Below are 23,966 nucleotides of genomic sequence, written 5' to 3' on the forward strand. Positions count from 1 at the left end.
GATGTGAGCGCCACCGTTGACCTCAACTATTAGGTTCATCCGCTGCCATCTCTTCTGCAACCTGCTGCCTCAGCTGCAGCACCATGTTGACCTTCACCACGATTATTTCGTGGCAGCTCAGCCATGGGGGTTTGCTAACGGAGTTTACCTTCTCCGGCCTTGTGGTCCGCGGGAGGTATTTAATTTCCCTCCTACCCCCTGAGTTAGAGAATCCAACTCAGTGAGCATCCCCCTATCCGCCACCTGGGGACGCGTTCTCTAGGGAATGAGGCTACCCCGAGAAACAATAATTTAAAAACGTATATTCTTTTTTTTAAAGAATGGTATTTGGTATGTGTAATTTACTTTGATTTAGCATTAATTACTATATTTTTAAATATCTTTTAAACTAAATATTATTGTTGTATAGTATTATAATTAATGGGCGGACAACGAATGCAATATACGTCTTATTACGAAGCATTACGTATATAGTTTGTCAGGATTTTGACGTATATTGCATCCGTCGTCCGCCCATTAATTATAATATATATAATATAGCTCTGGATAACAAAGGAAAAGTATCAAGTTTTGTAATCAAATACTCAGGGAGATCAAATGATTGTCTCCCTGTTTTTAAGAAAAATCTATACATACTTACCTATATTAATTAAGAAAAAGCTTAGGTAAAGAAAATCTACACAGTCTTGAGGCCACGAAGTCTGAGTAATTTCTAGCTTAGTAATCAAGAAGTTGTGTGTCACACTCACACGGTGCACCGACATGGAGATAAGCGGGCTAGAGAGGCCCTCCTAGATTCCCCGAACCTCAGCGCAAATAAAGTTGTAGAATTGAAAGCAATAAGTAAGCAAAATATAATATTATTACACACGTTAATTATTTCTAGTTTGTAAACAATTTCCATTTGGGTACTTATCATTTATAATATTCGTTTTCTGTTATTTATTTATTTTATAATTTGAATCAGGCAACAAGGCCCATATTACAAATACCTTATCCATATATAAATTTCATAAACTTAAATCTAAATATATGCTATTTACACACACGATCGGAACGCGGCGACAGAGTAGCAGAATGGTTTTATTTGCGCAGGTAACATCGATCAATTTGTGATAGGGCTTTTCTCACCAGTCAATGCGATTTGATTAATACACTAGTGAGTACCTACATGTAATTTATCAAGTCAAAAACCCCCTAGTGCTCTCTAGAATTCCGTTTGTAGACTCAGAATCAAAGTATGACTGCATTCTGTTTGTCTTAATGTCATACGAATCGAATGTGTGAAATTGAGTCACCCATCACACAACTCGCTTAGTACCAACTGATAAAACAAGTATATAGTTTTTAAAACTTTCAATCGTGTTTTTCTGTATAGAACCTCTTGAAACATGAATATACATATTTTGTGGTCATCTTTTGAAACCTTTGTTTGAGAGTTCGAGAATTTATGCAATACAGGCGAATCTAAAATGTATTCAAGTCGATTCACATATTTCGAACATAAAGACTAACTAACATACATGCAGGTGCAACACAGTCATAAGAGCGTTTTTACATTGTCCGATCCGATATCGTAAGTAGGATCCTACATCCCCGTAGTCAGGCCGCGGGTGCGCGCCCGGGCGCCGCGCCGTGTTTAGCGATCACGCACACTACAATAAACATTATGATTACACATACGCACGCAAACAAATATTACCTACGATCTGAAAGCTGAGGGGGGGCTCCGTCATCGCTGAATTTATCGGAAGCGCCTTTCTATATCGGATGTCGGAAGGCGCCTTTGAGAAAAAACAGCTGCAGGAGACTGCCATATGGCGTCAAGTCCGCCTTTTTTGCGTTATCTGTCCTTTTTTTTTTAGCAATAACTACCTATTTATTAAATTAATTAATAAACACAGAGAGAAACATAATTATGTCACATATTTTACTTTCATCCGTTATCCGATATCGGATCACACAATGTGTAAACGCTCTAACGTTATATTTGGCTTCAATGCAGTACGGAATAACACAAAACAGTAAAGTTAACAGTATCAGGCATTCTAATCTAATTCCAATACATACAATTTTCATTCGCGAACCGACTTGGTGCAGCCTGTGCAATAAATCAACTGCATTTGTTGCGGGCTGCAGGCGTCCGGGTGGCGTGCGAAAACTGTAAATGACACTAACCTTACTTCAGGGGGTCGGTTCGACTTGTCAGTGACAGGCTAACTTGATTCCATGGCTGTGATGTGTGTGTGTGTGATGTGTGATGGCATGGATGTGTGTGTGGGGTGTGTGTGTGTGTGTGGCATATGAAATGTTGAATTACACCTTTCGAACTCCAAGACTCGAATGGAAGTGATTTTAGCGTTAAAGATTAAAATGACAACACTACGTGATTTTTATTCATCAATCATCTTCCTCGCGTTGTCCCGGCTTTTTGCCACGACTCATAGGAGCCTGGGGTCCGTTTAGCAACTAGGTAATCCCGAGAATTGGCGTCGTTGGAGTTTTTCCACCTGACCTTTTAACCCAGAGAGAAAACTAGGCCTTTTTGGGATTATTAAATATATTAAGAACAGGTCACTCACGTATTTTAAGTCGAAAAACGCTCGACATGTTTCACTCCGTACCGTCATCAGGAGCTTGCGTTGACGATTAGTCCGGTTTGCTCACGATGTTTTACTTCACCTAAAAGCGACTGGTAAACATCAAATGATTTCCGAGCCGGGGTTTGAACCCGCGACCTCCGGAAAGTCGCACGCTCTTACCGCTAGTATTTATGCCAACGTACTGGGCGACTAACTGAATTTACGATTTTAGATTTAAGTATTGCAACGTCAAAACTTCTCAGCTTCCAATTTCATGTCATATATTTTTTTATGTTTGCAAAAAAATATTCAAACTTCAAAAAGGTACACACTTCAAAGCCTGGGGCCGCGAAGCGCCGCGACGCCTCTATTAGCCTGTCAAAGGCCTCTGCCTGCTGCTTGTCTATTTACAAAAAGCTTTGCAGTCTACTACGAGCTTTTTCCTGATATAATGTGACCCTTAGATCGTAACATTTATGCTGCAAAATTGTACAGTCACGGACTTTAATTGTTAAGCAATTTTCGGCTTACTTCACATTGGAAATTTTCTTACAGTTAGTATATCCAACCAAATTAGCTTGAATCTTAGATAGGTCAACAATTAAATCCTGTGATCGTACTATTATTAGGCAGGCACAGTAGACAACACTGGGAATTTCCATGACCTTATGTGGGGTCAAGGCTTACTGACAAGCAAAGACATTAAGAGTCAGTAACACCGGACCATCTGTCATTGCTAAGTTATTCGCTAAATTTAACCCTTTAGTGGGTAACGGCAAGATAATTATTTGCCGTCATACCACTCAGATATTTTTTTTTCTGATGATAAGCAAGGTTGCCAGAGGTCCCGTAATCGTCCCATGTCCACACAGAGCAGTAATGGGCCTGCATTTGCCCTCCTAAATATATATATTGGCGCCTGGCATTATCTACCGCCGTCGTGGTAAAAAAAATCTAAGCGGGTTCCTGTAGCTTTGTGAATAGCTGCCCTGCAATTATCCCAAAGCAGCAGATCGCCCTTTTACCCTCTAATTGGATTAACCGTCTCTTTTGGCCAAGGGAACCATTCTGGTAATGCTTGATATCATGCTAAAAATAGTTGAAAGTGACGACTTGTGACTGTCAATTCAATAAGTAATTTTCGTTCATTCAAACGTGACAAAGTCAGAAAAATATCTTTGATGTTTATTTTTTGTGTGTTTCCTTTTAACGAAAAGGGACGTAATCGTATACCTTATGTTTTAGTTGTTTTAAAGACGAAATACTTTATCCTCTGTCTGCCTATCTTTGTCAAAAGAAGTGATCCGCTTATATACTCGTAGAACTATGAAAACTATCGACTATAAAATCATCACTTACGTTGGGGGTATTTAACCAAATCAAATACTTATTTAAATACTAGTATTATTATTGTATCTCCATTTTAGTTATTATTATTCAGAGTATACCTAAAACCTATATAACATAGTTTATAGTAAAATAAGCATAATCAAACCAGACCTGTCAGACTTCTCATTTATTCAATCAGATAACACCACAGATACCTTGTTAAACGGACCACTTGGATAGTATCAGTCATTGCAATAAACTTTCCCATTCAATAACCTAATTTCACGATTCCGATCGGATGGAGGCGACCAGCAGATTAAAATTAGCATCTGAATTCCCGGCGTATTCCTCCAGACATTTCGCTTCTTTCTCATAGGAAAAAATGGAGTAAATGAGAGATTTACTAGACCATAATAACCTGCTTAGGGATGAGAAGGGAAACTTTAACCTATGACTAAGGAAATTGCTCACTTTGAGTTTGAAAAGCCTTAACGTTAGTGGTTCCGTTCGACAACTCAGATGGCGATCTTCGTCTTTTTTGAAGAGATGCAGTTTAGCAAAGTTTTCGTTTTGAGCAGTTTTACGAGTATGTAGTTCAAGTGTTTTATCAATTTAAACGAGTTGCGAAAATATTGGTCAAATAAAAACCGGCCAAGTGCGAGTAGGACTCGCGTTCCAAATGTTCCGTATATTACCCAATTTTTAAGAATGTATTTTTATATGTGAAACGCGAATGAATTGCCTTTAAAAAATCCGTACGGGTCAGATTAAAAACTAAGTATGTAATTAGTCCGACTCACGCTTGACTGCATATTTCTAATAGGTTTTTCTGTCATCTATAGGTAAAGTACTATTTTACATATTTTTTTCAAAATTTTAGACCCAGTAGTTTCGAAGATAAGGGGGGGGGGGTGGTAATTTTTTGGCTATTTTCTTAATTAATATTACTACACTATTTATTTTAAAATTACAAAAAATATATATTTAAGATTCTCAAATGGAGCTCTTTCATTTGATATGTAACACGATATAGGTAGTTTAAAAAACATCATATTTTAATTTTTGCATTTATCCCCCAAAAGTGGCATCCATGTTTAAAATTCATATGTTTACGTAAGATGTCCGTCTTTGGGTTACGAATTTACATAAGTGTACGAAATTTCAACTTAATTGGTCTAGTACTTTTGGAGAAAATGGGCTGTGACAGACGGACAGACAGACAGACGCACGAGTGATCCTATGAGGTACGGAACCCTAAAAGAGTACCTAACTGTCCGATTTTGAGGGTCTACCCAGAAATACACTTACCTACTTAAATATACCTGCTGATGCAATAAAGAAACGTAAATTTTGAATTCACGATTTTAGCCCTGATGGTCTCAAGCGCCGTTCCTCATCGAAGTTTGAGGTAAGCCGCCTCACACTGAGGTACCGCGCTCGGTTTTCTTATTTTCCCCGGTAATTCCAGCGCCTTTTTAAATCTCACCTTGATCCTGGCAATGAGTTGGCAAATTACACGGATATTCTATGCATACGAATTACTCGTTGGGACTTATTTGATATTCATAATAGGCGCCTATCGCAAACGCCTGGAGGCTCAGACCTGGTTTATTTTAGGTACTGCATATCCTCGATGTGCTAAAGCTGAGAATCAATGCCTTTCTAGGGTAAAATAACGGTCATATGATAAAATATATTCAAACCTGGTGATATTTTGGTACAGATAAACAGAATCTGAATCTCGAACGAGGGCATATATATTTAATAATTACCAGTTCTGTACGTACAGACGATATGTTGCAATTAATAGCTGGGTTCTCTAAGGTATATTCTTATCTTCTTGGTAATCTGTAGTCGTAATTAGTTAATACATATCTGTTATTAGTATATTCTTATTGAGTGCGATTATTAAATCGTGTTATTAGAAAGCAATACATTTTTACTAAGATCCTTGAACCCACTTAGTAAGATTGTGCAAGGTTTACACAAATTTTACTATGAAGTGCTCTTTGTGGTAAAAATATATATACGCGGGTGACGAAACATAAAGGATGATGGATGAGTTAATATACCTAATCCCTCAAATAAGAACTTGATGTGGACTGCCGTGCTACAAAATACTGAATCTCAAGTTACAGTACCTATCTACTAGTATCTACTTACCTATCTTTTTCTCTAAAAGTCTATACGTGATAATAATAATAATAATAAGGGGCGAGCTGTTGGGGATTAGCGACCTCACGTACCCGAGTGCTCCTGGAGAGTTCTGTTACCCGCAAGGAGGTTGGGTGGGACAGGATTCTCTGCCTCTGGCTTGCCTTAGCCGGCCGGCCAGAGTGGAGTCGTTAGAGCTATAAGCTCCAGGGGTGGAAGTGAAATATGCATAAGACGCGAGTTGGCACAGTGGCTGTTAACAGCCACTGGGTAGAAAGCGGCGCACACCTCTCGACACCCCTGAGCCGCTTACACCGGTGTTGCCCTTGAGCCATCCTAGATGTCGCTTTTTGTGGGGGCCCATCTTGTGAGGGCGAGTCACCGTCTGCCGGAAATAAAATTGCATACCGTTTTTTTAGGCAGGCGTCCGGTTTTTTACCCCATAGCTCAGTTCTTAGTCCATCGCTTTCACCCAATAACCTAGTTCATTTTAGATTCCATCAACTCTCAATAGTCCTTACACCCTGGCGGGTGCTGCCTCTGCGTGCGTCCCATGACACGGGCAAGGGCAGCCTCCGCTCGGTGTACCCCTTACATTTCATTAAAGTGTCAAAAGGGCCTCTACGTGTTGGCTTCGGCTCCGCGCACGCCTCCCAAAGGTCCGGAACACCATTGTTTCGTGATGAGAAAGACATAATAATAATAAAATGCTTTATTGCACACTACAAAAGAAATGGTACAAAAGTATGAACAGGTACAAATATGTAGGTAACAACAGGCGGACTTATCGCTAAACAGCGATCTCTACGTACCTACCTAAATGTAGCTTATTTATTCAAAATAATGCGTACATTGATCAGATCCCTTAATAAATAACATTATGAACCGGCCGACAAAACTAATGGCAGGTTAGCCGCTTACCCGACGATTTATCGCACGGACGGTTAATTAATAGCGCGATAATTTGACGCGCGTGAAACCGCGCATTGTCATTCAGCGCACTCAGTGACTGCACGCGAGGGTAATATTTTACAGAGTTACATAGGTACGTACACAACATTGAAAATATGATATGTCTTTCTTTACCCATCACGGAACGATGGTGTTCCAGACATTTGGGAGGCGTGCATGGAGTCGAAGCTAACACGTAGAGGCCCTTTTGACACATTAATGAGATGTGGGACACTGGGACTAGTGAATCTAAAATAAACTAGTCAATTGGGTGAAAGTGGCGAACTAAATAAAAAGTGTGATACAGTGAAACCTGGTTAATTGGCACCTGGATAAATGGAAAACCTCAATAATTGCAACGAAAGGTCCGGTCCCGGTCCCTTGAGACCAAAATGCCTCTATAATTGAAAGTTTGGAACCTCTATAATTGCAATTTAGATTTTAGTGCTTTTCGTAATTTTGCCTCTGTAATTGACCACATCGCAACTAAGACCTCTATAATTGACACTGCGCTAAAAAAATCCGTTATTTTAGCTCTTCTTATTACCTCTATTATTGAAACGAGACTTATTGATTACCTCTGTAATTGAAATAATGTAGTTGTAGACAGCAGAAACAATATTTTAATAGCAATGATCATTTTATTTTAAATCTTCATCCAGAATTCAATTTATTTATTGGGTATCTAATATCTATCACAGCCAAATAGGTAGGTAGGTGAAATAGTTTTGATTAAATCAAAAACAAAGTATGCTTTTTACATTCCAATAAAACTTTCTTCTACAATTCAAGGGAATTTTTTAAACCCAAATGATTAATAAGAAAATAAAGTAGTAATTAATGTAGTATAAAAGTGCAAGTCATAGACCAGAAACCCAGAAAGTAAGCTTGTAAATCTACTTTCAATGGTTATTTGCACCTCCATAAAAGAAATTTGTCAGAACGCAACCTCTATTAATGAAAACCTCTATAATTGACACAACGAATTTTTGAACCTCGTTAATTGGCACGACCTGCTTAAATGAAAAACCTGGTTAATTGACAAAAAAATGCCGGTCCCTTGAAATTGCAATTATCCAGGTTTTACTGTATTATTATTAAGCCCATTTCCCACTCATAAAAATACCACTGTGTCTCAAAATAGCAAAACCTCCAAAATCCGTATTCGACGCATTTTTGTCAAGCCGCACTTATCCAGAAAGATGGCGTCAAATTCGAATATAGCTCCATCATTATGCAGAGGCACGGCGTAATATCTTTAGTGATTTAATTTCCTTAACAACGCAAACTTAGCTCTGTTACCGCCTTACCTGAAATAAACCCTATTACAAGGATCTAGAGTAGCAATTTGCGGGATTGGAGTGTTGGTTAGTAGGGATTTGGGGTGTTATTGACAATGGTTCTCTTGGTGTGAGGAATTGTGTGCCCACGGCTGGCGATTGAGTGATCGTCGACCGTAAACAGAAATTACGACGAATATCCATTTTCAATAATATTCATGGTGCTTACGTAAATCTGATGAAACAAAAGATATATTTTACTTATCAGGAGCTTTCGTTACTATTTGCACAAAAATGTAAATAAAAAAATGCACTTATAACTGGTAATAAATGTTACACGAAACGTTTGTTTACAGCTTAGGAAAACGAGATACCTACGACCTAGCTAGATCGATTTTAGGGTGACAATGCCCTACTCAAGAACTACCGACCCATCTCACTTCTGAGCCATGTCTTATAAGCTGTTTTCAAGAGTCATTACGAACCGTCTCGCACGCAGGCTAGATGACTTCCAGCCTCTTGAACAAGCCGGTTTCCGAAGAGGCTTTAGTACCGTAGACCACATCCATACGCTCCTCAGGTAATACAGAAGACTGAGGAGTATAACCTGCCTCTCTTCTTAGCGTTTGTGGACTACGAGAAAGCCTCACATTCGATCGCAACCTGGGCCGTAGGTACTACAATCTCTCCAGAGGTTCTAAGTGGATTACCGCTATATCGAAGTGCTGAAGTGTTTGTACGAGAACGCCACTATGTCAGTCCGACTCCAGGACCAGAACTCGAAACCTATTCCGTTGCAGTGGGGAGTCAGGCAAGGCGATGTTATTTCTCCTAAACTGTTTACCGCTGCATTGGAGGATGCTTTCAAGACTCTGGACTGGAGAAGGCTTGGCATCAACATAAACGGCGAGTACATCAGTCACCTTCGGTTTGCGGACGATATAGTAATCTTGGCCGAGACTACGGAGGATTTGAGTATGATGCTCGATGACCTCAGTAAAGCTTCCGAGCGAGTTGGTCTGAGGATGAACATGGACAAGACGAAGATCATGTCAAATGCCCGTGTAGAACCAACTCCTGTTACAATTGGAGACATTACACTTGAAGTTGTACACGATTATATATACCTAGGACAGACTGTCCAGTTAGGTAGGTCCAACTTCGAGAAAGAGGTTAATCGACGAATCCGACTCGGTTGGACACCGTTTGGGAAGCTACGGCACATCTTTTTTTTCAATATTCCGCAGTGTCTCAAGACGAAAGTCTTCGACCAGGGTGTGTTGCCAGTGATGACATATGGAACTGAAATGTGGCCGCTTAGTGTGTGCCTCATAAGAAGGCTCAAAGTCACCCAAAGGGCAATGGAGAGGACTATGCTTGGAGTCTCTCTGCGTGATCGCATCAGAAATGAGGCCATCCGCAGCAGAACCAAAGTAACCGATGTAGCCCTCCGAATCGCTAAACTTAAGTGGCAGTGGGCGGGGCACATTGCCCGTAGAACCGATGGCCGTTGGGGCGGAAAGGCTTTCGAGTGGCGACCTGGTTAAGGTCGCAGGAGTCCGCTGGATTCGGGTGGCGCAAGACCGGACATTGTGGCACTCTTTGGGGGAGGCCTATGTCCAGCAGTGGACGTCCTCTGGCTGATACGATGATGATGATGATGAGATCGATTTATCGCCCCCGAAAGCCCCCATATACCAAATTTCATCGAAATCGTTATAGCCGTTTCCGAGATCCTTTAAATATATATATTAATAAATATACATAGGTATAAATAAATAAACGAGAATTGCTCATTTAAAGGTATTAGATATACTTTGCACGTTGAATAGGTATGTCATACCGAACAACATTTGTTCACCATGAAAAAATCGCGCAAAAAAAATTCTGTTCCGTTAGGTGTATGGGTCAGAAAATTTTAGGGACATTTAGTCCGTCAGTGGATGGGCTGCAATTATTTTTTATTCAATAGTTCGACTCGTCTTTCGGCCCGCATCAGAATTAATGTTATATTCGTAGTTCTAATCTGAATAGGTACTTAAATGTTGTAATATCAGCAATAAATGTTATAATCTAAACCACCTTATATGCTGGTAAAATAATATATTAACCCTTAAAGTCAGTCGAAATGTCGGTGTATCTATTGCCTTTTTTCTCAGCGTTTTTATAAACGTACTTACTTGTGTAAGTACATTTTTATGAACCGACTTTTGTAAGTATTACCTACTCGTTTTGTAAATCGCTCACATTGAGCAGTGTAAACGTCATGTAAGCAAAATTTGAGTGTCGATTATATAAATTTTCAGACCCCTAATCACAAGAAGATTAGTAATTTATCAGTTTTCAACCTAATTGCGAGTCCGGAGTGTGGTGAAAAACACAGATTACTTACGTTCTAGATGCCGCAATCATGTCACGATAATGGTATCAGATTGAAAGGAAAATCATATAACTTAATATTTACTTTCGAGTCCAATCATGATCAATCCTACGGCTACTTTGACTTTTATTCCCTGTGATGTAATAATCTTTGTTCTTAAATGTTAATGCAGTATAGTCAACAGCTTAGGTACCTAACACAAATTTCATCTTTATGCCCGTCTTAGTTAGTTTCGCCATAGTTCTAAATTATATCAATGCTAAGTTTTCATCTGTACGTGACAGTATAGATGTAGTGCATCATTGTTTTCCATCGTGTTTTCTCGGAAACGTTCGTTTTTATCATGCTACTTCACTCAACCTTAGAACTTTTTGTACCAAGACTGGCTGAAATAGTAAGGTTCGTTCGAGTACGTTTCCGTGAAAATACGATGGAAAATATTTATGCACTACATCTGTATGGGAGCGGCATACCTACCTACTTCATTTAATTTATGCAGAAGGAGGAGGGTGTCACTACGCAGTTTAGGTACATTTGGCCGGCGGGCCGCTCGGGGCGGCAGGCGTATGGCAGTGGGCTGCCGCTCGACCGCACGATAGTCGTGTCACGTGGCGCTCGCGCAAAGAAGATTCACGGTTCGTGCGCGGTTATAAGGTTCAATTTTGTTGCAGGCGGCGAGTATAGGTATAATTTTATACCTAAATCTGGCTTTTGTGAAGTAGTGAATTTTCTGTACGGTAGTACTATTAGTTATTCTATGGCAGAAGTCGCGGGCGAAAACTAGCGTTTCATTCATTATGCGAAGTCTACATAAGATGGTCTATAGTAAAAAATACCAAGTCAGCGCTCGGGCGCCGAGTTCCGCTGAGTAGCAGAATCGACTCAATTAGTATTGATCCCCGCGGCCGTAACTTTGCTGGTCAAAGACAACTTGTTAAATTACCCAATATATAACCAACTTTAACAAACGGGTGAAATGTTTCAAGCCCTTTTTTGTTTGAAATTAGTAAACTTTGCCTTATTAAGGTAGGGATTTCAAACGGATAATTTAATTAATGACTTACTCTGTTAACTGAGTGACCTAAAATTTGATATAGCCTCCAAGAGTGGCAACGGCCAGTCTTATACAGGAACGGCCAAATATGTTTGATGGATTTCACAAAAGCATTTGATTTAGATGACTGATGTTGAATCTCAGTTTAATATTTTTATTAATAACCTAGAGGCCTGAAAGAAGCACGGTTTGATGACCTTGATGTATCAATTTTGTGAATAAACGTCTTAAACTAAAAAAAAATACAAACAGTTAATATTTCAACATAGATGGCCGAGGATCGAACTCGTCGTCGCTACTAGAAAGCGGCTGTTTTGCGACCCCACTACGCTACGACATAGCTAAGTAATTAAAATTTGGCTACTGATTCTTGAGTGAGAATTGAAAAACTTAAATAAATACCTACTGCCTAAAGCAGGGTTCCAAAATTTCTGCACTTTTTGCCAAGCTCTCTTTAAACATTCCTCAAAAAAAGACTCAAATATTATCAAAACCCCTATTTTTATATTTAATTAAAATCCCGAAATTTAAAATTCTCAAAATTTTACTTAAAATTGGTTGAGAATTGCGAACTGTTAACATTTCCGAAGGCCTTTTGATTTAGTTAAACATTTCTGAACTTCTTTTGTTTTAGTTAAACTACTAGAGTACCTAAATAGTGATATTCATATTTGGTACCTATCCTGCTTTGTTGTTATTCTTATTATTTTATTTATAAATTATTATCTAGAAAAATTCACAGATTTCGTACCTCACACGACTATCGAGCACATTGGAAATGAATCTACGGAATTCGAAAAAATATTGTCGCTGTGCGACGACAAAGTCTGGATAAGGAAAAAGTTACAAAATAAAACTACAACGTTGAATGATAATTATTTTATTCTTAGATTAACACAAGTATCCTGGACATAACGCATGTGAACAAACAAATTGCAAAATTTCCACACGCGTATCGAAGTTTGAATAATTGTCGCCGTGGCGCATAAGTATAGGTACATATTTAATTTTTCGATTAATAAGCGGGATATATTAATGTTCAAAGTACAAGAAAATTATTACACGGCAAATCCGTAGTCAACTCGAGAAGTGGTAGCCACATCGCCGTTATCGTCACTCGAGTCTTGATCGGCAGCGGCCCATTTGCTGCAAGATATGAAATTTTCTTGACAGCAGTTTGACGCGACGAGAGATGACCATAACAGCGTTTGTCTATGTTGCACCAAACCTGAGTTCCAACAGGTACTACCAGGGTTCAGCATCAGCTATCTTGGGTAATGCTCTACCATGTGATCATCATGACGAATCGGATAACCAAAACAGCGTGTGCCTATGTTGCAACAAACCTGAGTTCCGCTAGGTACAACCAGGGTTCAGCATCAGCTCTATCTTGGGTACTACTCTCCTAAGTGCTCATCGAGACGAGTCCGATGACCAAAACAGCATGTGCTTATGTTGTATTAAACCCGAGCTCCACTAGGTACTGCCAGGGTTCAGCATCAGCTATCTGCTAGCAGCCGCCAGCAACATGCTGAGGTGAGAACATTTCGTGGCACTTTTTCTTTTTTATGTTTCTCTGTATAAGTTTTTATTTTGTGTTTGTGCTCATGAATAAAATTATTTATATTTCTATTTTTATCTCTACCTCTACCTCTACCTCTACCTCTACCTCTACCTCTACCTCTACCTCTACCTCTACCTCTACCTCTACCTCTACCTCTACCTCTACCTCTACCTCTACCTCTACCTCTACCTCTACCTCTACCTCTACCTCTACCTCTACCTCTACCTCTACCTCTACCTCTACCTCTACCTCTACCTCTACCTCTACCTCTACCTCTACCTCTACCTCTACCTCTACCTCTACCTCTACCTCTACCTCTACCTCTACCTCTACCTCTACCTCTACCTCTACCTCTACCTCTACCTCTACCTCTACCTCTACCTCTACCTCTACCTCTACCTCTACCTCTACCTCTACCTCTACCTCTACCTCTACCTCTACCTCTACCTCTACCTCTACCTCTACCTCTACCTCTACCTCTACCTCTACCTCTACCTCTACCTCTACCTCTACCTCTACCTCTACCTCTACCTCTACCTCTACCTCTACCTCTACCTCTACCTCTACCTCTACCTCTACCTCTACCTCTACCTCTACCTCTACCTCTACCTCTACCTCTACCTCTACCTCTACCTCTACCTCTACCTCTACCTCTACCTCTACCTCTACCTCTACCTCTACCTCTACCTCTACCTCTACCTCTACCTCTACCTCTACCTCTACCTCTACCTCTACCTCTACCTCTACCTCTACCTCTACCTCTACCTCTACCTCTACCTCTACCTCTACCTCTACCTCTACCTCTACCTCTACCTCTACCTCTACCTCTACCTCTACCTCTACCTCTACCTCTACCTCTACCTCTACCTCTACCTCTACCTCTACCTCTACCTCTACCTCTACCTCTACCTCTACCTCTACCTCTACCTCTACCTCTACCTCTACCTCTACCTCTACCTCTACCTCTACCTCTACCTCTACCTCTACCTCTACCTCTACCTCTACCTCTACCTCTACCTCTACCTCTACCTCTACCTCTACCTCTACCTCTACCTCTACCTCTACCTCTACCTCTACCTCTACCTCTACCTCTACCTCTACCTCTACCTCTATTTCTACCTCTACCTCTATTTCTACCTCTACCTCTACCTCTACCTCTACCTCTACCTCTACCTCTACCTCTACCTCTACCTCTACCTCTATCTCTATCTCTATTTCTATTTCCACCACCACAAGAATGCATAGATTGTCGAATAGTGCGTTCTGACTTTTTGACTATTTTAAGGTTAGGCTACAGGGCAAACCCTTAACCCGATCGTCTTTGTTTTAGGCTCAAATTGTAGCTGACTAAATTGTCCAGAGTCGTTTTTCTCAAATTTTTGATATCATTCTTCATTTCCAAATTATCGAGATCCAAAATCAAAAATTCGGAAAAAATTGATTTTTATTTTCACTATTTCGACCATAACTTTTTTCGTTTTTGACTTTCTCGAATAATTATTTTTGCACCTTACAGCTCTCGTGATTATGCGTCTTTTGAGCTTATTTTTTAATATCATAGCTTTACAACTTTCCGAGATATAAGGGGATCGCACTTTTTCGTGAAATCGGACCCTATATAGGGTAAGTATATACTGGAGCGAACGAAAAGACATTTCCAATATCAAAACTATGTCTCTTTGGATCATAATTACACTCTCTTCATACGGGAAAATACGTATCACAGCAATTTCATTGCAATTCTAAATGAAGCCTTTTAAATTTAAATGAACAAAGGGTTATTTGTCCGCGGAGGTAAAAAAAAGCAATTATTGTAATGGCAGAGATGTTGCGCTAATCGCAGGGGGGTAAAATAGGGTAAAATGGGGTAAGCGGGAGCCAATTATGTAAATAGATTGCGTCATCGTCCGTGATGCTACGGGGTAATTGAAAACAAGAGGATAAAAACAAAAGGAGGTTTTATGTATGTTGGTGGCGCTACTGCGCCAAATTCCCTTTCGACCTATTTTAAATCAAAAACTCTACGGTGACTGCTAGCCACCTAGACATGACGTTGACATACTGACTTACTGACAACAGACTTCAAAAATAATTGCCGCATCGAGTACGGATTTCCTTGTGAAAATATAAGAATCCTGCAGTTTAATATATAATTATATCGCTCCACCCGCTACAACATAATATTACACCGCTCTTGGATTTCGTGGACAAAGGACGACGGACGAACGGGTAAGTCACCTGCGAGTATAAATTTTGTTTAGAACCGCACACCGCAGTATCGGCTCCAGTTCCCGGATTCTCCGTATTCCTCCAAATTCTAAAGTCCACGACAATCTATCATATGTTTTTTAACGATTTATAAATTTTACTTAACCTAAAAACTGAGATAACACAAGCTGAAGAACCAAAACAAGTGTTTTTCACGCCACTGTTCGGAAATGTGGCAATAGATGGTCTAAAACCAAGCTGGAAAGTAGGCAATAGCTGTAGCACCTGAACCAGCACTACTACAATGTTTCATTGTTATTATCACCTGTCATTGGTGACGGTTCGCTACAGCAATGAGTATCATTTAAAACATAAAAATCAATAAAAGGTCTTTTTTGGCGCAACTTTTTCCTTCAAAAATAAAATTAGGTTATTTATAAGACCAATTTCTTGTTTAAAAAAAAAAGAAATGTCAAAACCATTCAGTTCATTAGGGTTCCGTACCCAAAGGGTAAAACGGGACCCTATTACTAAGACTTCGCTGTCCGTCCGTCCGTCCGTCCGTCCGTCCGTCCGTCCGTCCGTCCGTCCGTCCGTCCGTCCGTCCGTCCGTCCGTCCGTCCGTCTGTCACCAGGCTGTATCTCACGAACCGTGATAGCTAGACAGTTGAAATTTTCACAGATGATGTATTTCTGTTGCCGCTATAACAACAAATACTAAAAACAGAATAAAATAAAGATTTAAATGGGGCTCCCATACAACAAACGTGATTTTTGACCAAAGTTAAGCAACGTCGGGAGTGGTCAGTATTTGGATGGGTGACCGTTTTTTTTTTGCTTTTTTTTTTGTTTTTTTTTTTTGCATTATGGTACGGAACCCTTCGTGCGCGAGTCCGACTCGCACTTGCCCGGTTTTTTTTTTTTAACAAGTATCCATTCATTTCACGCTTAAGGCGTTTTTTACTTTTGTAGCTGTTTGTGGTTTTTTTAGCAAAAACGCTTCTAAGTTTAGAGTCGGTTTGAAGCAAATAACAGAAAAACGCCTCTTAAAAGTGATAAAAAAGTAAAAAAGGCGGGATCTGAAAATACTTACTGAATTGGATAGTGTAACTTGTGTTTGACTAAAAAATACAAGAAACACGTGTGATGAATCAAAGTCCTTCGTACAATCAATTACTTTTATTTTACTCCAACTTCTTACTTCAACACTCTTTAACAATATTTAGTTAACAAGCCGTAACCTTCGTGCTACATGTTACTGGTTCAAGCGCCAAGCGAGAATGATCCCTCCATCCCATGGTAAGTTACATTTTATACTTTTTCCTCATTAGAATTGGCGGGTAGGAGAGAAGGGTCATTTTCGCGACTACCCACAGATTAATTAACAAATATTCGGGTAAACACAAATCACATTTTTAATCACTACCCACTGAATGCCATAAGTTTAACATAACTCACGCAAAATAATTATAATTTATTCTTGAAATCTTATGAAATATCACACACGTATCTACGCTCGCTATAAAAATGAGTTCTTCTAGTGAAGAAAATGATATTCTTACGCTGACGCCTACCGAAATTCAAGAGACAGCACAGGCAGTGGCTAGTAATTTGCTACCAGAGTAGTACTTATAGTTATGCAAATGTTTTCTTATTTCCTCGCAGTAGTCGTGAAAAGCACTATGTAATGCCTCGGCTGGAAACGCTAAAGATGGACTCGTATTATTTGCGGGCCTCCACTAACGTGTCGGCACTCAAACGACTCGTCCATCTTTTAGCGGTTTTCCGTCCTCTCCTACAATGTACTATTGTTTTAATGTTTATTTGGGCACAAACGGTACATGTTTCTTATAACTAATGTCTATACATACTTCATAAACCAAAACAGTTGCCACCACTTATTAGCTCATTAAAGAAAAACAAAATGCGGGGTAACTAAAATTAAAAAATTAACAACAACAGTCAAATTAGGACACATAGTGTACATACGCATATTCCGGTATATATATTGCCTACACGTAAGTTCAAATCCGCAACTAATGTTAGTTAATTTGACTAACCGAGAGGCGCCTATCATCCACGCCAGTAAACCGCATATTAAATTGAGCGATACTTGATTTGGGATTTTAGTATTTTGAGAGTGGTTCCAGGAAATCCGTTTCAATTATTTTCCTGGTATGTCTATGTTATCACGGTCAATATAATACCAACACACAAACACAAGTATTTTTTGTGTATACGGAATACACTTTTACACAAACACAAGTATGTTTTTAATTACGTAGATTTACATTAAATTTTCCACTATTGAAAAAAATTTTACATAACAATGGTATTTTTTCAGATTAGTTAGGTCCTAACCCATCTAAAGGCTACTATTGTGATTATGACGTTAATTTCGTCACTCATTTTATCAAGGACATTGGCAGATACAGCGGCGGCCATAGCTACCTCAGAACAGTACGGTTACCATCAGTTTCTCACTGACATAAACGCCGTCGAGAACGTAATTTACTTTCTATACATCCCGTTTACACTAATATGCGAGTGCGAGCGAGATGTATAGAAAGTAAATTACGTTCTCGACGGCGTTTACGTCAGTGACAAACTGATGGTAACCGTACTGTACCTAATGCAGCTGCAGTTGACATCCGAATGTCACCTTAAGGTGACAGTCCATTTCCAACGACAGCTGCACTACCGTTCATTTTACTATGGAAATTGACAATAACACCGACGCGTTTAGTACTAGTAGTGCAGTTGCGGTCAGAAATGGAATGTTACCATTAAGGTGACAGTCCATTTCCAACGACAGCAGCACTACCATTCATTTTACTATGGAAATTGACAATAACACCGACGCGTTCGTACTAGTAGTGCAGCTGCGGTCAGAAATGGAATGTTACCCTTAAGGTTGACGTTAGAACGGCCCGGGTTCGGGTCGAGGCAACTGTCACTTCTTTTTCCATGACAGCTAATAGATGATGCTTTCTGTAAAAAATGAAATGTCAGACGCGTCAGCCGGACGCGGACTGTTGTAGCGTGACTCATTCTAATCTCACCTTGAAAGTCTCCTTAAGAAAGATTATGTCGTTATGCGATTCTGTATTTGTATTCAATTATTATCTTATACATAAGTACTTGATTATATATAAGTACTTGATTTATGTTATCGTTCGATAAACAATATATATAATCCACTTGTTAGGAGAATGCGATAACCGTAACGTTGTTGCTAGGAGTCCTGAGTAACTTCAGCCTGCGGCTTTATTTGTACTTATATTTTTTTTCGGCTAGCAAACAACTTCCAAAACCATTTTGAGGCTTTTTTCGTTCGCAACAAAGTATAGGAATCCTATTACCCAATTAACCTATGACATAATACCTACCTACTTGTTATCATAACATAATAAGGTTAGCAATTATTCTGTTTGTTGATTTATCGCCTTTTCACGCATAAACGGGGCAATAAATAGAGGATCAGGGGAGCATATTATGATCAAATTGGATAGTTAGTGTGAACCAGCATATTACTGAGAATGAGAAGCTAACTGATTTGTTTTTACGTTAGCAACATCTAACATAACAGATTGATTAAAACAACAAAAACCGGAGGATTTGAGATTTTTTTTAACTCATAATTTGTGGTAATTCCGAAAAAAAAGCAGTAAAAAGTGACGGATAATTTCGGAAGGGGACTCTTATAACAACGGGATATGAGTAATAGGGATTAACCAATTTCAGAAATTGCCCGCGTACACCTACTAGATATCTATATGTCGGCGGCAGATCGTAAAATCGGGCATATCGAGATATTCCTAGGCATATCATGAAAAGCCGCCATTTCATGATCTGACTAACGACTACCAGCCATATCGTTTAAACCTCAACGTTTGACGATTTGCCTGGCAACGTTTAGGCATATCTAATAAGTAGGGTGTGATATTCCTAGGCAGATCATGAAATGCCGGCGTTTCATGATCTGCCTAGCGAACACCAGCCATATCGTGCAAACCTCACGGGGTGATTTTCCTAGGCATATCATGAAACGCCGGCATTTCATGATCTGCCTAGCGAAAACCAGCCATATCGTGCAAACCTCACGGAGTGTTATTCCTAGGCAGATCATGAAACGCCGGCATTTCATGATCTGCCTAGCGAACACCAGCCATATCGTACAAACCTCAAGGGATGATATTCCTAGGCAGATCATGAAACGCCGGCCTTTTATAAGGCAGATCGTGATATGCCTGGGCAAATGTTAGTCAGATCGTGAAATGGCGGCGTTTCATGATATGCCTAGGAATATCTCGATATGCCCGGTTTTACGATCTGCCGCCGACATATATACAACAATATCACTACCATAGGAGCTAAATCCCGGGAAAAATATTGAAATGTAACCTTTGTCTTATTCAAAGCTGCTGATTTTTTGTTTGCTAAATAATCTGTTAAGTCGTTTTTTGCGTGAAAGAGTATCAAACATAGAGTCATAGATTCTTTCATATATGTACATATTTCATACATCCTCCCGAACTATCACATTGTTTGTATTAGTAGGGTACATAACGTTCTGATAAGCTGTTGATTTGGCATTGATAACGTTAATGGTAATAAATTAATTATGAATCAACAATGCGTATATTTGTTTAGTCTTTATTATGTTAAGCATAATACTTGTCGTTCTCTTTGCCTCTCTCGTGTACCTCTATGGAACGAGAAGTTTTAAGTACTGGGTGGAGCGAGGCGTAAAACATGACAAGCCTTTACCAGTGTTTGGCAACGCGCTGGACAAGTTCCTTCAGAGGACCAGCCTGTGCGACCTGTATTCCGAGGCCTACAGAAAATACCCCAACGAGAAAATGGTAGGACTATACTTGGCCAATGATCCAAAGTTAATTCTACGAGACCCTGAACTTATCAAGCACGTGTTGACAGCTGATTTTCAGCATTTTCATCCTCGTGGAATCCTGCCAGCGGAGAATGATCTAGAGCCAATGTTTAGGAATATTTTCTTTGCCGATGGGGATTTGTGGAAACTTTTGAGGCAGCGGCTGACTCCCGCGTTTACATCTGGCAAGTTGAAAGCCATGTTTACCTTGATCGTCGAAAGAGCTGAAAAACTGCAGGCCATCGCTATTGAAGCAGCTGAGGCAGGTGTCGACGTAGATATGAGAGACCTGATGGCGAGGTATACGACTGACCTTATAGGAGCATGCGGTTTTGGCATAGATGCTGATAGCTTGATTGACGAAAACTCTACGTTCCGACTACTTGGAAAGCGGTCCTTCAAAAGGACAAAGCGAGATGGTTTCGTATCTATGCTTAAATTTATAGCACCCAAGATTTTCAGAAAACTTCACTTCTTATCACCTGAGATAGAACGATATACAATGTCGATAGTGAAAGATATACTCGAAAAGCGGAATTATATGCCTGTGGGACGGAATGACTTTGTAGATTTACTTCTAGAATTAAAACAGAAAGGAGCGATGGTTGGAGAGTCTTTGGAAAAACGAAATCCTGATGGAACTCCAGAGAAGATACAGCTAGAGTTAGATTTGATATTGATGGGTTCTCAGATACTAGTCTTCTTCATAGCGGGGTTTGACACGTCATCCTCAGCCAGCAGCTACCTGTTGCATCAGCTCGCCTTCCACTCTGATGCGCAGAAGAAATGTCAGGAGGAGATAGATGAAGTACTGAGCCGACACGGGAGGTTGTGCTTCGAAGCTGTTGAAGAGCTAAACTATTTGAAAATGTGCTTCAGGTAAACGATAGCTACTAAGTAGTAAGATCTAATGCTCGTATTAGAAAATAAAACCATGTAAGAACACTTCATATGGAGTTGTCTGTAGTCAATGCCTACATGGCCTACGTTTTGAACTTGAACTAATGATTATTACATGTTTCAGAGAAGGTATGCGTATGTTTCCACCCATCGGTTATCTGATGAGGCGGTGCACCGGGCGTTACACGTTTCCGGGAACCGACGTGACCATCGACAAGGGTATCGGCGTCGTGGTACCTATACACGCTATGCAGAACGATGAACAATACTTTCTTGTAGGTACACATAGTGATGCCATTAATATAGTTACAAAGCTATGAGTTGCCACACGGAACAAGATATTAGACGTCATTATTTATCTATAAAAGTGAACTCGATCACCAGATAAGTTGCAAAGTAATGTGAATGGTGCCATGGGTCTTGATAATTTTAATAAAATCAACTTCGTAAGCCATAGTGACTGTGTGAAGTGATGTAACGTTAAGAGCAAATGCGTTAGCGTTATGTATAAATAAGTCCATTAATGAGGCGATATTAAACTTTTAGGATCCAAGTGAGTTCAGGCCGGAGCGGTTCAGCCCTGAAAACGTGAGCAGTATTCCAAATCATGTGTACCTGCCTTTCGGAGAGGGACCCAGGGCGTGCATAGGTAAACAATGTAATTTTTTAAAGGGATCACATGTATGTAAAACAAAGAATTCTCATATACCCGTATGTATGTGAGTATATGTATGCAGGTAAATGCTGTCTGTCCAAATATGCGATTCAGGAGTCAGTCAATAAGCATGTTATAAATAATATTATGCTCTTTTACAGTATGTTAATTTTATTGGTTGATTGGGCGGCATTGAGCAGAAGGATTAGATAAGACATAATCTATCACGTATAATTTACAATTGCACATGTGCAATTGAGTGCATCATGATGCACTTACGATATATTTACCTATACTAATGCTGCGTAGGTATTGTAGGTCGGTACCTAAGTGTGATTGTGCAGAACATATAAATCTTTGATGTCAAACTTCTGGTCTAAGTTAGATCTAAAGTGCTAAATTATTTTTTATCAAGAAGATACGTTTGCGAGAGATACTATTTTTATTGTATTTAATAAAAAATGGAAAAAGCTGAGAAACTGTCAACATTTTAAGTACTAAATGTTCGTATATTCTCAGGTGAGCGGCTAGGCATGTTGCAGTCCCTGGCAGGAGTGGCGGCGCTACTGCAGCGTTGCTCTGTGGAACCAGGACCCACTACTGTTGGAACTCCCATCACTGATCCCACTTCCACAATTACTCAAAATATATGCGGGGGCCTGCCGCTGGTAATACGAGTCAGGACTCCTCAGGAGAACAAAGTTAATGAGACTAGGTAAAATAAAATAATAAGTTTATATGTGTGTTGTTTTTTACTACTAACTTTAAATAGGAGGCCTATTCAGATACCTAGTAATTTCTTATAACCAAACGGTTATGGACGGTTTTGTCCCCAAAATTTCTATAAGAATAACCTCCTAGTGTAGTATTCTCACTATTCTCAGCCTCCAAGTTTTTGGCAATATGTTTTTTTGGTATGATATTAAATTACAGTGTTTAAAAGGTGTCTGCGGCCTATATCTTTCTTCGTTTATTATTGTCTTTACTTACCTGTGAAAAATATGTTAGGAATAATAATTTATATCTATATAGTTAAGTTCAATCTGTTTTGAACTTAACTATAGTTTTGGTTATTATATTAATATTATTACAAAATGTTTCAATTTTCGTAAGCCCCGGAACGGCCATAATCATACGGGTCTCTGAGGAAATAATTAAAAACAGTTTTGGCACGGTCCCGTACGTATTTTCATTACGTTTGTGATTGTATTGAAATATTGTGTTCGACCATTACCAGCGTGGCTCCGCGCCAAACCAATATGCAAGTGTTCAGGCGACTATGCCACCGCAAGAATTGAAAATGACCTATATACGTATTACTTTAAACCACACTTACGACCTTTCGGTTGTGAATAACGTTATGGGACAACAACAATACGAAAAGGCATATAAGTGGAGTTTTCCGAAGAACTTATGATGTTTACATTGTAGAATATCAAGCTGTGATCACCTATATTGCGGGCACTTTGTAAGACAGGATTGGAGACTCGCTTTATTTTAAGCGAGTTGTTGTCGCTCTGTGTTTGGTTTATGATATTGGAAAGCGAGTTAAATGTACTGTTTTTTGGCTTTGACTAAATTTTATATTGTACTTAAGGAAATGTCCCCTGGCCGCGTGATCGGCTCACACTTAGACGGGTTTTTATAAATTAAAGTAACTCTTATATTCATGTTTTGTTTCCTCCTATGAAAACTACATTTGGGTATACAGGGTGATTCATGAGACGTGAGCAGGACTAATCCTGCACACTCAGAAACTGATAATTGATCGATCACCGTCGTATTTAGGTGAAACAACCACACCTTTTCCTATTTTTTACTTTTTGGTGAGGACAAATTTAATCCTCTACAATCATGGTCACCCTGCAACTTTTAGATTACGAAGAAAATAAACTGTCAAACTTGAGTGAGATACGAGTTTTCAAAAGTAACCAGACCGCGATGACAGTGATAACATTCAATTTGACACAGAATATCGGTAGTTTTGTATTCTAATTTTAGGGTGACCACGCATGTCG

At 39.5% G+C, this 23,966-nt stretch overlaps 1 protein-coding gene and 1 long non-coding RNA gene across 2 annotated transcripts in view; both read left to right on the forward strand.

Moving 5' to 3' along the window:
• Positions 1 to 23,966, forward strand: part of LOC134798746 (uncharacterized) — a 245,129-nt gene that overhangs the window by 147,621 nt on the left and 73,542 nt on the right. The window lies entirely within an intron of this gene.
• LOC134798965 (cytochrome P450 6B5-like) lies at positions 9,049 to 22,667 on the forward strand. The gene is made up of 5 exons (XM_063771391.1): positions 9,049 to 9,445; positions 20,156 to 21,272; positions 21,418 to 21,568; positions 21,840 to 21,942; positions 22,468 to 22,667. Exons 1-5 carry the CDS (start codon positions 9,049 to 9,051, stop codon positions 22,665 to 22,667), a joined length of 1,968 nt encoding a protein of 655 aa, XP_063627461.1.

Source organism: Cydia splendana, chromosome 17 (genome assembly GCF_910591565.1).
Source record: "Cydia splendana chromosome 17, ilCydSple1.2, whole genome shotgun sequence".
NCBI classification, from domain to species: domain Eukaryota; kingdom Metazoa; phylum Arthropoda; class Insecta; order Lepidoptera; family Tortricidae; genus Cydia; species Cydia splendana.